This window comes from Rhinopithecus bieti, unplaced genomic scaffold, assembly GCF_001698545.2.
Source record: "Rhinopithecus bieti isolate Rb0 unplaced genomic scaffold, ASM169854v2 scaffold_15769, whole genome shotgun sequence".
NCBI classification, from domain to species: Eukaryota; Metazoa; Chordata; class Mammalia; order Primates; family Cercopithecidae; genus Rhinopithecus; species Rhinopithecus bieti.
Genome location: NW_016809129.1, coordinates 1,062,352 through 1,075,130, shown reverse-complemented (window position 1 = coordinate 1,075,130; position 12,779 = coordinate 1,062,352). Strand labels below are relative to the sequence as shown.

At 34.2% G+C, this 12,779-nt stretch overlaps 1 protein-coding gene across 3 annotated transcripts in view; it reads left to right on the top strand.

Annotated features, from left to right (window-relative positions):
* The first annotated feature begins 1,036 nt into the window (after positions 1 to 1,036).
* SLCO1B3 (solute carrier organic anion transporter family member 1B3) overlaps positions 1,037 to 12,779 on the top strand; it is a 114,337-nt gene continuing 102,594 nt past the window's right edge. For 2 of the 3 annotated variants that reach the window (XR_001888470.1, XM_017888637.1), the window contains exons 1-2: positions 1,037 to 1,121; positions 6,031 to 6,179. Coding sequence is in view for 2 of the 3 variants with exons in the window: in XM_017888637.1 (XP_017744126.1) it covers positions 6,096 to 6,179 (84 nt within the window). In the remaining variant the exon portion in view is untranslated. Of the gene's footprint in view, positions 1,122 to 1,631; positions 1,719 to 6,030; positions 6,180 to 12,779 lie in introns of those variants that run through there. The other variant, XM_017888638.1, reaches the window with a different exon arrangement.

Genomic DNA, 12,779 nt, shown 5'->3' with positions numbered 1-12,779 from the left:
ATGAAGCCGGGAAACAGAGCTTGCAGTGAGCTGAGATTGTGCCACCGTACCCCAGCCTGGGCGACAGAGTGAGACTCCGTCTCAAAAAAAAAAAAAAAAAAAAAACAAAAAACAAAACCTAATCTATCAAATAACTGTAATATAGAATTAAATACATATTGCTGCAACTGTATCAACAACTGTCCTGTCAGTGATAAGGGGTAACAATGTTTTCATACATGCATTCTCTCTTTGCTATATACATACACATACACATACACATACACATACATACATATATACATACACTCATGCATGTGTGTGTATATATATTCATGTGAGAGAAGAGTCTGTTTATTATTTATATTATTATAATACACTTCTAAAACACAGCCATATGCCTGAGATATAGTAGGGAGTCAAATATGTTTGAGTTACTGAATTAATTTGACTTCATCTTTACTCAAGAAAAGTTTCAACTGAGTCAAGGTCTTCCATTCTCTAAAAACCAAGTCAATAGAAGGAGACCATTCTTCCTTTAAGCTTTGATGTAAGGAATATATCATACAAACCAGTCTTGATTTTTGTCATTTAGAAGAATAGTCTTGTAATTAATTGGCAATTTAGTATTCCATGTGAGATATCCAGTGTCCATGTATGTCATATTAGATCCATACACATGTAACAAGCAGAGAGGGTATGTTTTATTTTCTGAATGCTAATAACCTGTAGGGACATTTTTAAAAATCGCCTTGACTTATTTTCTATTTGGAGCAGCTTTAAATACTTTGGATAATGTGTTGTGTTTGTATTTCTAAAGAAAAAATCTTATGCAACCAACTTAATTGAATAAGAAATAAGTCATTCCCAGAAATAATTTATTTTCTAATGTTAATATAAAATAATGTGTACATTCTGAGAAATTATTGATATAATCTTTAAAAGATAGGCCTCTGCGTTGAACTCCTAGAATTAGCTAGGTAATTTTTTTCTATTTGTCTAGGACATTGACCTAATAAGATGGTTAATCATCATTGGACTCATAAAACAAACAAACAAAAGCCAACTAACCTTTTAAAGTGAGACTTTAACATCAGAAAAAGGATGGACTTGTAGCAGTTGCTGTAGCATTCAAAGTTCAGGTAAGTACTGTCGAGGTTGTCTAATTAAAACATTCCTTTTGTGTAAGAAATTTTAACAAATTTCAGTGAAAATGTTTTGGTAGTTATGATAAATATTACAAATTTTATGCTCTGCATCTTCTTCACACTTAGTGTTCTGAGCCCTAAAAGCCTAGTAATTATCCCTTCTAGAAATAGAAGACCCTCAGATTTATGTACTCAAAGATAAATTAGAGTAAATCGTACCTTTATAGAGTGAAAAATAAAGATTGAAGTCCTATTTCTATTGCTTTCTAAACAAATGAAACATGAAGTCTGAAAGGATGGACTTCTAGTTACTCTCTTAAAATACACTGTAAGACAATTATTTGCATAAACTGTGTAGAATTACTATACCAGGCTCCCTATTTCTTTGACTTCACTTTAACTGAGTAAGTCGGAGTGGTTGGGTGGAGGGTGGAAAATGTGTTTCAAAGTCAATCACGTCACTTTCCTCCATTCAACTCAAGTTTGATTTAGGGTGAGGGGAAAGAGATATTCTAGATAACCTTTTTATCTCTGTTCAAATAAGATAAAAAAATCTTCTGAACACAGCTCTTGGAAAGAGTCAACAGCTCAGTAAGTATTGGTCCCCTTCACCCATTCAGGAGGGTGGCTTCCCTGATAAGACAATTGTTTTTATTGTGAAAGTAAGGTGGGGATGCAGAAAGTGTCTCCTCTGAACAATATAAGAAGTTCAGAAATGCTGTTTTCCCCTTTATCCACCTCAGTTCCATAGATACATGCTAGAAACTGGGTCACTTGACCTGCACTGGTTTTCTATAATCCCTTAAATATGAAAAGCTTAACAGAAATAAGCAGAGGCTGGTAAGATTCTGCCGTCTACTTCAGCCCAATCAAGCTATGAAGAACTGACCTGTTCTGTTCAGGGAAGAGTTGTAATGCTATATCCAAATGCCTGTGGCTCTATCTTATAAACATATTGGGTCCTCAAAATTTATGTCAATAATTTGGAATTCAGAAATAATATGTTCAGAGCAAAATATATTAAATGCTTCTAAAGAAGGCTTAAAATGCTACAGTGAAGTAAAAAGTGTGGTATTTATTCAAGACTAAATTGATATTCCAGTTTCCTAGGTACGTTGTACTTACTTGATACTTTTTTTCCTTTTTTTGAGAAGGAGTTTTGCTCTTGTTGCCCGGGCTGGAGTGCAATGGCACAATCTCGGCTCACCACAACCTAGTCCTTGTGGGTTCAAGTGATTCTCCTGCCTCAGCCTCCAGAGTAGCTGGGATTACAGGCATGTGCGTGTATTCTACCACACCCAGCTAACTTTGTATTTTTAGTAGAAACAGGGTTTTCTCCATGTTGGTCAGGCTGGTCTCGAACTTCCAACATCAGGTGATCTGCCCACCTCAGCCTCCCAAAGTGCTGGGATTGTAGGCGTGAGCCACTGCGCTCGGCCTACTTGATACAATTTAACCTTTCTGAGAGATAAGGAACCAAGTGCCCACATTTCCTATTTTTCTGGCTAAGTATTTTATCTGAACATAAAAGAGAGAGGTGTGTAATAGTTGTCTTGGAAAGTAGGGGAAATAACAGAAAAAAGTAATGATTATTCAAGTATGTTCTCCAGTGGTACAGAAGGATGAGAGAGGTTATTTCAACTGGAGGTAAATAGGGAAACATTAAAGTGGTGTGATTTGGAGCTGCATTACAGCCAAGAGATAGGGAAGGACATTCCAGGAATGGAAGACATATACATAAAGATAGAGAGCTTTCTTCTTGGGACAGTGGTTCCATAAGTCTGCAAGTGCTTATGGTTGTATTGGGAATGGGACTGAAAACAAGGATTGATTTAGGTTGTGAAGACTCTCAAATAGGAAGTGTAAGTTTTATTTTTGTTGTAAGAGGGATCTTTGAATGATTCCAAGAATGGACATGATACGCATAGGAAAGAAAGCAAACTGGAAGACAACTAGAAGTTAATCAATTGAAAGAAACAAGGCTTGAGTGGTGAGATAATAGTCTTCAAGTCATCAAGAATATTTGTTTAGTATAAAGACAAAGAAAAGTCTAAAGCTGAAGGAAGACTATCTATTTTGCAAGTCATTCAGAAAGATTTGCAATTATAGAATTAATTGGTAAAAAGTATCTTCCAACTTTCAAATTATGAAGAAAGAAAACAGAAAGAGATATTCGTGGAAAAAGTGGTGTAAATTTATTAAGGGGCTGCTTATTACCTTGAGACCACCAAACTATTGATTTTTTCCTCACCTCACCTACAAAACACATACAAAAAGTAGAATAATTGAACTTCTCTTAGCGATACACAGGTATGGGTTTCTGCATTCATGAGTATATTTATATACAGTCACATATACATAAGTGATATTATCTTTAGATATTTATTATTTCCATATTCATGCATTATTCACTAAATATGCATGATACATATTATGGTTTTTATACATTTATAATAGAGAATCAATAAACCCTTGTTGAGTAAATTAATGCATAAAATATGCAGTAGATCTTCATTATTCACAGATTCTGTATTAGAAAATTTGTCTAAACCCTAAAATTTATTTGTGACACCAAAATGAATACTGCTGGACTTTTGTGATCATTGGCATGCATGAGCAGAGTGGCGAAAAATTTGAGTTGCTCTGTTTTGGTTGAGGTGGAACAAAGTGAATCTCTTGCCCTCCTGTCTCAGCTCCCATACTATAAACTTCACAGTGTATTTATCGCCACATTGTTTCCATAGTTGTGCTTTGTGATGCTGAGTTTACTGTTTTAAGTTGGCATCAAGCATAGCCCTGAAGTGTTGTTCCATGTTCCTTCCTCCAAGAGTGCCTGACAGAAGAGGTACATATGTTATGTAAGTTTCCTTCAGGCATGAACTACAGTGCTATTGGCCACTAATTCAATGTTAATGAATCAACAGTATATACTAAAGTGTCTTTGAACAAAAACATACATAAGACATTATGTATTAAGTTATGTATTGATCCGTTGATGAAAATGTTGTGACCAAAGGCACAGTCACCTAAACCTGTATCTCTTCTAGGAATGACAGATTAATATTTGCAAATTCAGTGTTCCCAGCAACTTTATGGAACAAAATTATTGCAGAAAGTGACAATCAATTGTACATATAACCTATAACCTATATCATACGTATTGTATAATCAGTATACTATTACAAATCGGACACTTAGATATCTTAGATATTTACATACTTAGATATTCACATATCTAAGGTATCTATATAAGCAGCTACATAGCATATATCTACGTATATGTGCTATATACATAACATATACCCGTATCTATGTTATGTATCTGCTTATATATTTTATATATGTAAATATGTGTCATGCACATATATTGAACAATAATACATCTCTAAACCTCTATAAATAATCCACTTTCCTATATAAAAGAATCAACTGACATAAAAAGTTGACTCATTTTACTGGTTTTTAAAATAGGGGCTTAATAACTCTCAAACTTATGATTTCTCATATGCCTTCACTTCAAAACTTCACTTGTAGGAATGTATCCTACAGATATGACCACACACAAATAAAATGACATATGACATATTAAGAACATTTTCTAATATGAAATAATTAGATATAACCTAATAGTTATCAATATGGAACTAGTTACATATATTATGAAGAATAGAATACCCTGCTACCATAAGCAAAATGAGTAGGACTTTTATTAATGTAAAGTATATACAGAAGATAAAAAGGCAGAGTGCAATGGTACTGGTATGCTTACATTTATATTAAAAGGGAAAATATTATGTATTTAATTAAAAACGCATATCAGGGCGGGCACGGTGACTCCCGCCTGTAATCCCAGCACTTTGGGAGGCCAAGAGGGGCGGCTCACGAGGTCAGGAGATCGAGACCATCCTGGCTAACATAGTGAAACCCTGTCTCTACTAAGAGTACAAAAAAATTAGCCAGGCGTGGTGGCAGGCGCCTGCACCTGTGGTCCCAGCTGCTTGGAAGGCTGAGGCAGGAGAATGGCATGAACCCGGAGGCAGATGTTGCAGTGAGCCGAGATCATGCACTGTGCTCACAGCCTGGGCGACAGAGTGAGACTCCGTCAAAAAAAAAAAATAAAAAAAAAAAAAAAAACTTGCGTTATCAGATTTCTGGATTATAGGGGATCAAAGGATTATAGGAAGACTCTTTCGCTTTTCTTTTCTTTTCTTTTTTTTTTGGATTTTTCCAACTACATGCATTGTATTTTTCTCTTTTTCTCTTGAAAAATAAATGGATAAACCCCAAATATGGTAAGATCATTATGATGGTAAGGTCAAGCATGGCCAAAGTCTCTCTGAGAGATACTTGGAATACATTTTGCTCTTTTAAACAAATCCAAACTTTTCTGCTTTTTGAACCTGGTTCCATAGGTATCTCCTCTATGAAACTGACTGAGGCTATCCTAATTATTATTATTTACATTATTTTTCAACCCATTTTGAGTATCCACTATGTGCAAGACACCATCTGTCACTTTATAAACTTATAAGGATAACATAAACATAAATGTGCTTTCATAAATCTTGTAATCTGGATATGTAGAAAATATAAAATTTTAATTTCTATAATTTAAAATTTTGTTCATACAATCTAGTGTGTGGTTTTATATTATTTACTTGTTTCAAATCAAATTTCTCTCTATAAAATTATTTTCTAAGTAAATTATAATCTCTTTAGGCTCAGAGTTTATGTCTGTCTTTCCTCCTCTGTGTCCAGCATTGCCCTAATCCTGTGGTCAGGAAATAGCAGGCCCTGAATGAATATTAGAGAATGGTTGATTGATATTGAGCTTGTGGCTTTTCCTATTTTTAAATTGTATATTGTTAAAGTAAAATAAATTATACTTTTTCTTATTTAACAGGTGATCATTTCAAACCAAGCATCAGCAACAATTAAAAACATTCACATGGTATCTGTAGTTTAATCATGGACCCACATCAACATTTGAATAAAACAGCAGAGTCAGAATCTTCAGAGAAAAAGAAAACAAGACGCTGCAATGGATTCAAGGTAGAATGGGTTTTGTATTTTCAAACTAAAATAAGTTAATGGAAAATGTTTATGTATAGAAAGACCACTAATTTTCAAAAGAACATTATATCTCATATTACAATTTTCCACTGAAGCATACATTAAAATATTAACAAAATAATCCCTATATTGATTTAAATCAGTTTTTAATCTGATTGAGGTATTTCTTTGCTAGAGTTTTTTGATGTATAAAAGTTTATTTACTTTTTTAATTTTTAATTTCTGTGGGTATGTAGTAGGTATATACGTTTATGGGGTACATGAGATGCTTTGGTACAGGCATGCAATGTGAAATAAGCAAATAAGGAAGAATGCAGCATCCATTCCCTCAAGCCTTTATTCATTGAATTGCACATCATTCAATTATACTCTTTATTTTAAAAGGTACAGTTAAGTAATTGACTATAGTCACCCTTTGTGCTATCAAATAGTAGGTCTTATTCATTCTTTTTAGCTATTTTTTGTACCCATGAATCATCCCCATCCCCCCACCCCCACACGTACACCACCCTTTCCAGCCTCTGGTAACCATCTTTCTACTCACCGCGTCCATGAATTCAATTGTTTTGATGGTTAGATCCCACAAATAAGTAAGAATATGCAATGTTTGTCTTTTTGTGCCTGGCTTATTTCAGTTAACATAATGATCTCCAGTTCAATTCATTTTGTTGCAAATGACTGGATTTCATTCTTTCTATAGCTGAGTAGTACTCCATTGTGTATATGTCACACTTTTTTTATGCATTCATCTGTCGATGGACACTTACATTGCTTCCAAATCTCGGCTATTGTAAACAGTGCTGCAACAAACATGGAAGTACAGATAATCTTAGGTAAACTGATTCCCTTTATTTTGGGTATATACCCAGGAGTGGGATTGCTTTATCACATAGTAGCTCAATTTTTAGTTTCTTGAGGAACCTCCAAACTGTTCTTCATAGTGGTCCTACTAATTTACATTGCCACCAACAGTGTACAAGGAATTCCCTTTACTCCACAACCTCACCAGCATTTGTTATTGCCTGTCTTTGGTATATAAGCCATTTAACTGGGGGTGAGATAATATCTCATTGTAGTATTTATTTGCATTTATCTGATGATCAGTGATGTTGAATACTTCTTCCTTTGCCTGTGTGCTATTTGTATGTCTTCTTTTGAGAGATGTATATTGAAATGTTTTGCCTACCTTTTGATCAGATTATTAGATTTTGTCTTGTAGAGTTGTTTGAGCTACTTAGATACTCTGGTGATTAATTCCTTGACAAATGGGTAGTTTACAAATATTTTCTCCTACTCTGTGGGTTGTCTCTTCACTTTGTTGATTGTATCGTTTTCTATGCAGAAACTTTTTGACTAGATGTGATCCCATTTGTCAATTTTTCTTTGGTTGCCTGTGTTTCTAGGGTAAGAAATTTGCTAAAGAAATTTTTGCCCACACCAATGTCCTGGAGAGTTTCCGCAATATTTTCTTGAGGTAGTTTTATGGGTTGAGGTCTTTAGATTTAAATCTTTAATTCATTTTGATTCGTTTTGTATATGGCTAGACATAGGGGTCTAGTTTCATCCTAGCACCATTTATTGAAGAGACTGTCTTTTCCCCAGTGAATGTTCCTGGTACCTTTGTCAAAAATGAGTTCACTGTAGGTGTGTGGATTTGTTTCTGGGTTCTCTATTCTGATCTACTGGTCTATGTGTCTGTTTATATGCCAGTACCATGCTGTTTTGGTTACTATAACTGTGTAGTGTGTATATATATATGTATATATATATATTTTTTTTTTTGGTGGGGGGGGGATGGAGTCTCATTCTGTTGCCCAGACTGGAGTGCAGTGGCACAATCTTGGCTCACTGCAAGCCCCACCTGCTGGGTTCATGCCATTCTCCTGCATCAGCCTCCCAAGTAGCTGGGACTACAGGTGCCTACCACCATGCCCAGCTAATTTTTTTTATTTTTATTTTTAGTAGAGATGGGGTTTCACTGTGTTAGCCAGGATGGTCTAGATCTCCTGATCTCCTGACCTCATGATCTGCCTGCCTTGGCCTCCCAAAGTGCTGGGATTACCGGCACCCGGCCACCGTACCCAGCCACCCTGTAGTATAATTTGAAGTCAGGTAATGTGATTCCTCCAGTTTTGTTCTTTTTGCTTAGGATACCTCTGGCTATTCTGTGTCTCTTATGGTTCCATATAAATTTTAGGATTGATTTTTCTATCTCTGTGAAGAATGTCATTGGTATTTTGATAGGGATTGCATTGAATTCATAGATGGCTTTGGGTATTATGGACATTTGAAGAATATTCATTCTTCCAAACCATGAACATGGAATATTTTTACATTTTTAGATGTCTTCATCAATTTCTTTCAAGAGTGTTTTATAGTTTTCATTATAGAGATTTTTCACTTCTTTGGTTAAATTAATACCTAGACATTTAATTTTATGTGTGGCTATTGTAAATGAGATTGCTTTTGTATTTTTTTGTCACGTTGTTTACTATTGGCATGTAGAAATGCTACTGAGTTTTGTATGTTGATTTTATATCCTGCAACTTTACTGAATTTGTTTATCAGTTCTAATAATTTTGTGGAGTCTTCAGGATTTTCCAAATATAGGATCATATAATCTACAAACAAGAGTAATTTGACTTCTTCTTTTCCAATTTGGATGCCCTTTTCTTCTTTCTCTTGTCTGATTGCTCTAGCTAGGTGTTGAAAGTAAAGCTCGGAGTCACAAAGAAAACGAGCACTTAAAGGATTTCTCAGCAAGGCAAATTTACTTCTGCAGAAGGGTGCTGCTTGCAGGTTTGGTCACCAGGAGAGCACACTGAACAAAGGAGTGAAGGGGTTTTAGTTTCTTATGTAGTTTGTCCCTGCTACTGTGTCCTGCCTCCACTGGCTGGAGTTGGACCGCACAATCTAAGTTGAACCCGACGGGCTAACTTGAAAGGTATAGGAATGTGGTTACACTGGCAGGAAGGGCAGTTTTGGAGAGAAGAGTTGTGGCAATGGGAGAGGTAATTTACTGAGTGGGTAACAGATGTGTGCTCTGTAGATAAGGACTGGCAGGAAAGTTGTTTACTGAAACCAAGACAGGGAGGCACAAAGGATAAGGAAATTAGTTTGGCCTTGGAAGTAGGGAACAAAGAACAAAGAGCTGAACAAGCCAGACCTTTGAAGAGGAATTTCTTTTGTATCCAACACCAGGACTATGTTAACTATGTTAAATAACATAGTGTTATTTAACATAATAAGCAGTGTTAACTATATTATTTTAGTAGTTAACACTACTATGTTAAATAACAGTGGTGACAGTGGGCATTATTGTTGTGTTCCAGATCTTAGAAGGAAAGCAAAGAGTTTATTAATGTGGAACATTTAGAAATATTTTGGTATCTTCCCTTTGGTTCTTGATAGATCAAGAGACACCTATAAATATAATTAAAATGAAAAAAGATATGTAATAAATAACATCTAAAAATCTTCTTAGAATTGACTTATAATTCTAGAAGATTAATGTCTTATGAATCACTTTACAATCTTGATCTATTTAAATATTCTTTTGTTAAAGAATAGCATTGTTATGAATTCTGATAACCTGTGTAATGGAGGCTGATGGAAAAGAGATCTGTAATAGTCAAAAGACCTAGTCCAAAAATCTAATTGATGACTTGGGAAGACCACTTAATTTTTCATTTGCAAATTGGCAAAGGTAATAATTCTGCCTTTTGCTTTTGTCACAAAATTATGAGGCATTAAATTGTATTGGCATTTTCATAAACAGGGAAAAAGTAGCATAGTGCTAAATGAAGAAACCAAGACTCAGTAGAGTTATTTGACTGCAGTCACCTCTGTTTTGAATTGAAAACCCTGGAATCCATGTCAACGCCTGTTAATCCCCACAGAGAAGTCTTTGAAGAAATCAAGAAACTAATCATAGTCACCTTTTAGTGATATATATATATAATATAAAATATATATTTTATATATATATACACACACATATATAAATTTACTCACAGTTTTAGTCCTATCCAGTTGAATAGGGCCACAGAGATTGGGTTGTAAACCAAAAAATACTTCATATAGGTCTCAATCAATTTGGAAGTTTACCTTATCCAGGTGAAGGATGCACTCAGGAGACAGGCCTAGGCCTTTCTCCAAAGGTGATTTTGAGGGCTTAAATACTTAAAGGGGAAAAGCAGGCTGGAGGAGAAAATGGGAATGTATGGTCACATTACTGAATACACGTGTCGCAAGAGAAAAACTAGCAGGTAAGGGAATGGTCAATTATTTATTTGTCTTGTGCTCAGTAAATGGACACTTTACACAAGATAAGGTGAACATAGACTAGCTACTTGTGGAAAGATTTAACCTTTTATCTGTAGCTATCTGCTTAAGGAAAGGCATCTTTTTGTAGAACTCAGCTTTTAGCTTAATTTTGTTTCTTTTGTCGTAGTGAATTGGGGTCTCAAGTTTTTATTTTCCTTTCACACCCCTGCCTTTTTCCTTTTAAAATCTTTTGAAGAAAGCATTTTAGAAGAAAGTTACTCCCTGGTCTTGCATTTTGTCTGATCTCTCATGGCTATGATGGTTTATTCCTAGACCAATAGATCCCATATTATTAGGAATGCTCATTGTGAAATCTTATGTCCTGCAAAGAAAAAAAATAGGAGAAGGAAGAGAGACAAATACATAGTAAAAAGAACAATCCTGGAAAACTGATGTAGGCCATATTACTCTGAAGTATTGTCAGTAGGCAGGTATGAAAATGGTTTATGTGTATAAATAGATTTCTGTTATTTTCTTCTGAAGTTTAAGTTGCCTAGTTTGCGTTTCCCTGGCTTACGAAAATCACAGTTTAATATTTAGTAGTTTCAAATTGGAAAATAGGGGGAAAAGGAAAATGAAAGGAAAGGAGAAAAGAAAGAAAAAATTGAAAACATTATTTGGAGACTTGTAGCCAGGAAAAATTTTAGAATTTAGTCTAAATTGTAGAAAATAATAAAAGCTGATAAACCTTAGGCAAGACTAGAATCAAATAACAGGTACTATAGTTTATAAAAGCATAATTTTTTTTCTCAATTCCCCAGTTTTATTAAACAGAAAATCATAGTAGGACCAATTTATTGGTAAAATAAATTTTAGTACTTTTATCCTTGGTTTGATTATTTGTGTAAAGTGCAACAAGAATAATCATTTGCCATATAGGGGCTCTCTCTCTTTTTGTGAATTGACTTTGCTGGAACTTTTTGCACAACAAATGTAAGATTAGACCTTTATAAATGCCTGAAGCCTAGACAAGGATTTATCTGTGCCTGCAGATACATATGTGAATTGGGTGAATGCTTCTCTTTCTGAGGTCTCAAGAAAACTTGGAGTTCCTGCACCAGTCAAAAAAGTGACATTCTTTACTTATCACAGGTCATGACCCTGTAAAGGATAAGATATGGGGCTAGTTTTTCCAAGGGGCTTTTATTGGCTCTATAGGTCAGCCTCCTTTTCTCAAGGCAATTGGAAAATGTCATTCCAGTCAAGGCCTTGGTAAGATAAATAGTGTCTCCAATTATCTCCTGTGATAAAAGAAAATGTATTCTTATTAAACTTATACAAATAATTATATTGCCCAAATTAAGAATACTCTCAAAATAGTTTTCAAATTTTGGAGAAATTAGGTTGAGAGAAAGGAATTATATTTTAAATTTTGCTCATAAGAACAAATTTTACTAAATTTACTGAAATCACTTTATTAAATTGTTAAAGCTGTAAATAGCTTAAAAGGAAAGTTTTCTTGACTCTGAAAATAAAACAATCAGCAAATGTTTTAAACAAAATCTTATACAAGATTATTTCAATCTTCTATTAGTTTGGTCCATGCAGTTAACTCCATGTTCTGCTCAATATTGGATCACCAAGACTTATGAATACATGAACTCTCCATGGGAGGCCTGGAATTTTTCCTATCTATTCCAATGATGCTATATCTAAATTTATCAAAAACTTATTTTTTAGGAGTACTCTTCAGAGTTCTATAGCTGATTACAAACTGTCCTATAAAAGGATTAAAGTACAACAACAATTGTGGATGACAAAAAATCTTAGAACAGCCATGGTTAAAGACACCATTGACAAGTAAATTTGGTTTCTTCTGTGGCATACAGCAATTTTACATAATAATCATAATTACTATTGACAACATCTACTAAGACATATTAGAATCACAGGAATTGCATATATTTTTAGAACACATACTAATAACACATTCACATAAATATAATATAATCCAAAGAAGGTTAAATATCATTGTTTATTTGACAGTGCTTCCTACATGACTTTACCAAATAAGTCAAATATGTCTCTTTTGGACTTCAGGAGACCTATTATTAATAAATATATGAAGTCAAAGTACTAATTTTACAACTTAATTTTGGAAAGTCTGTCAAATGTCAGAAGTTTAAAATATTTAATATGACAATATAGGATCATAAGTTATTTTAAAATAAATCATTCATTTAGTCAAAGTGATAACTCAAATTTTTTTTAAAAAGGCAAAATCTTTATTTTTTGAGAGAGGAGACTTAATTT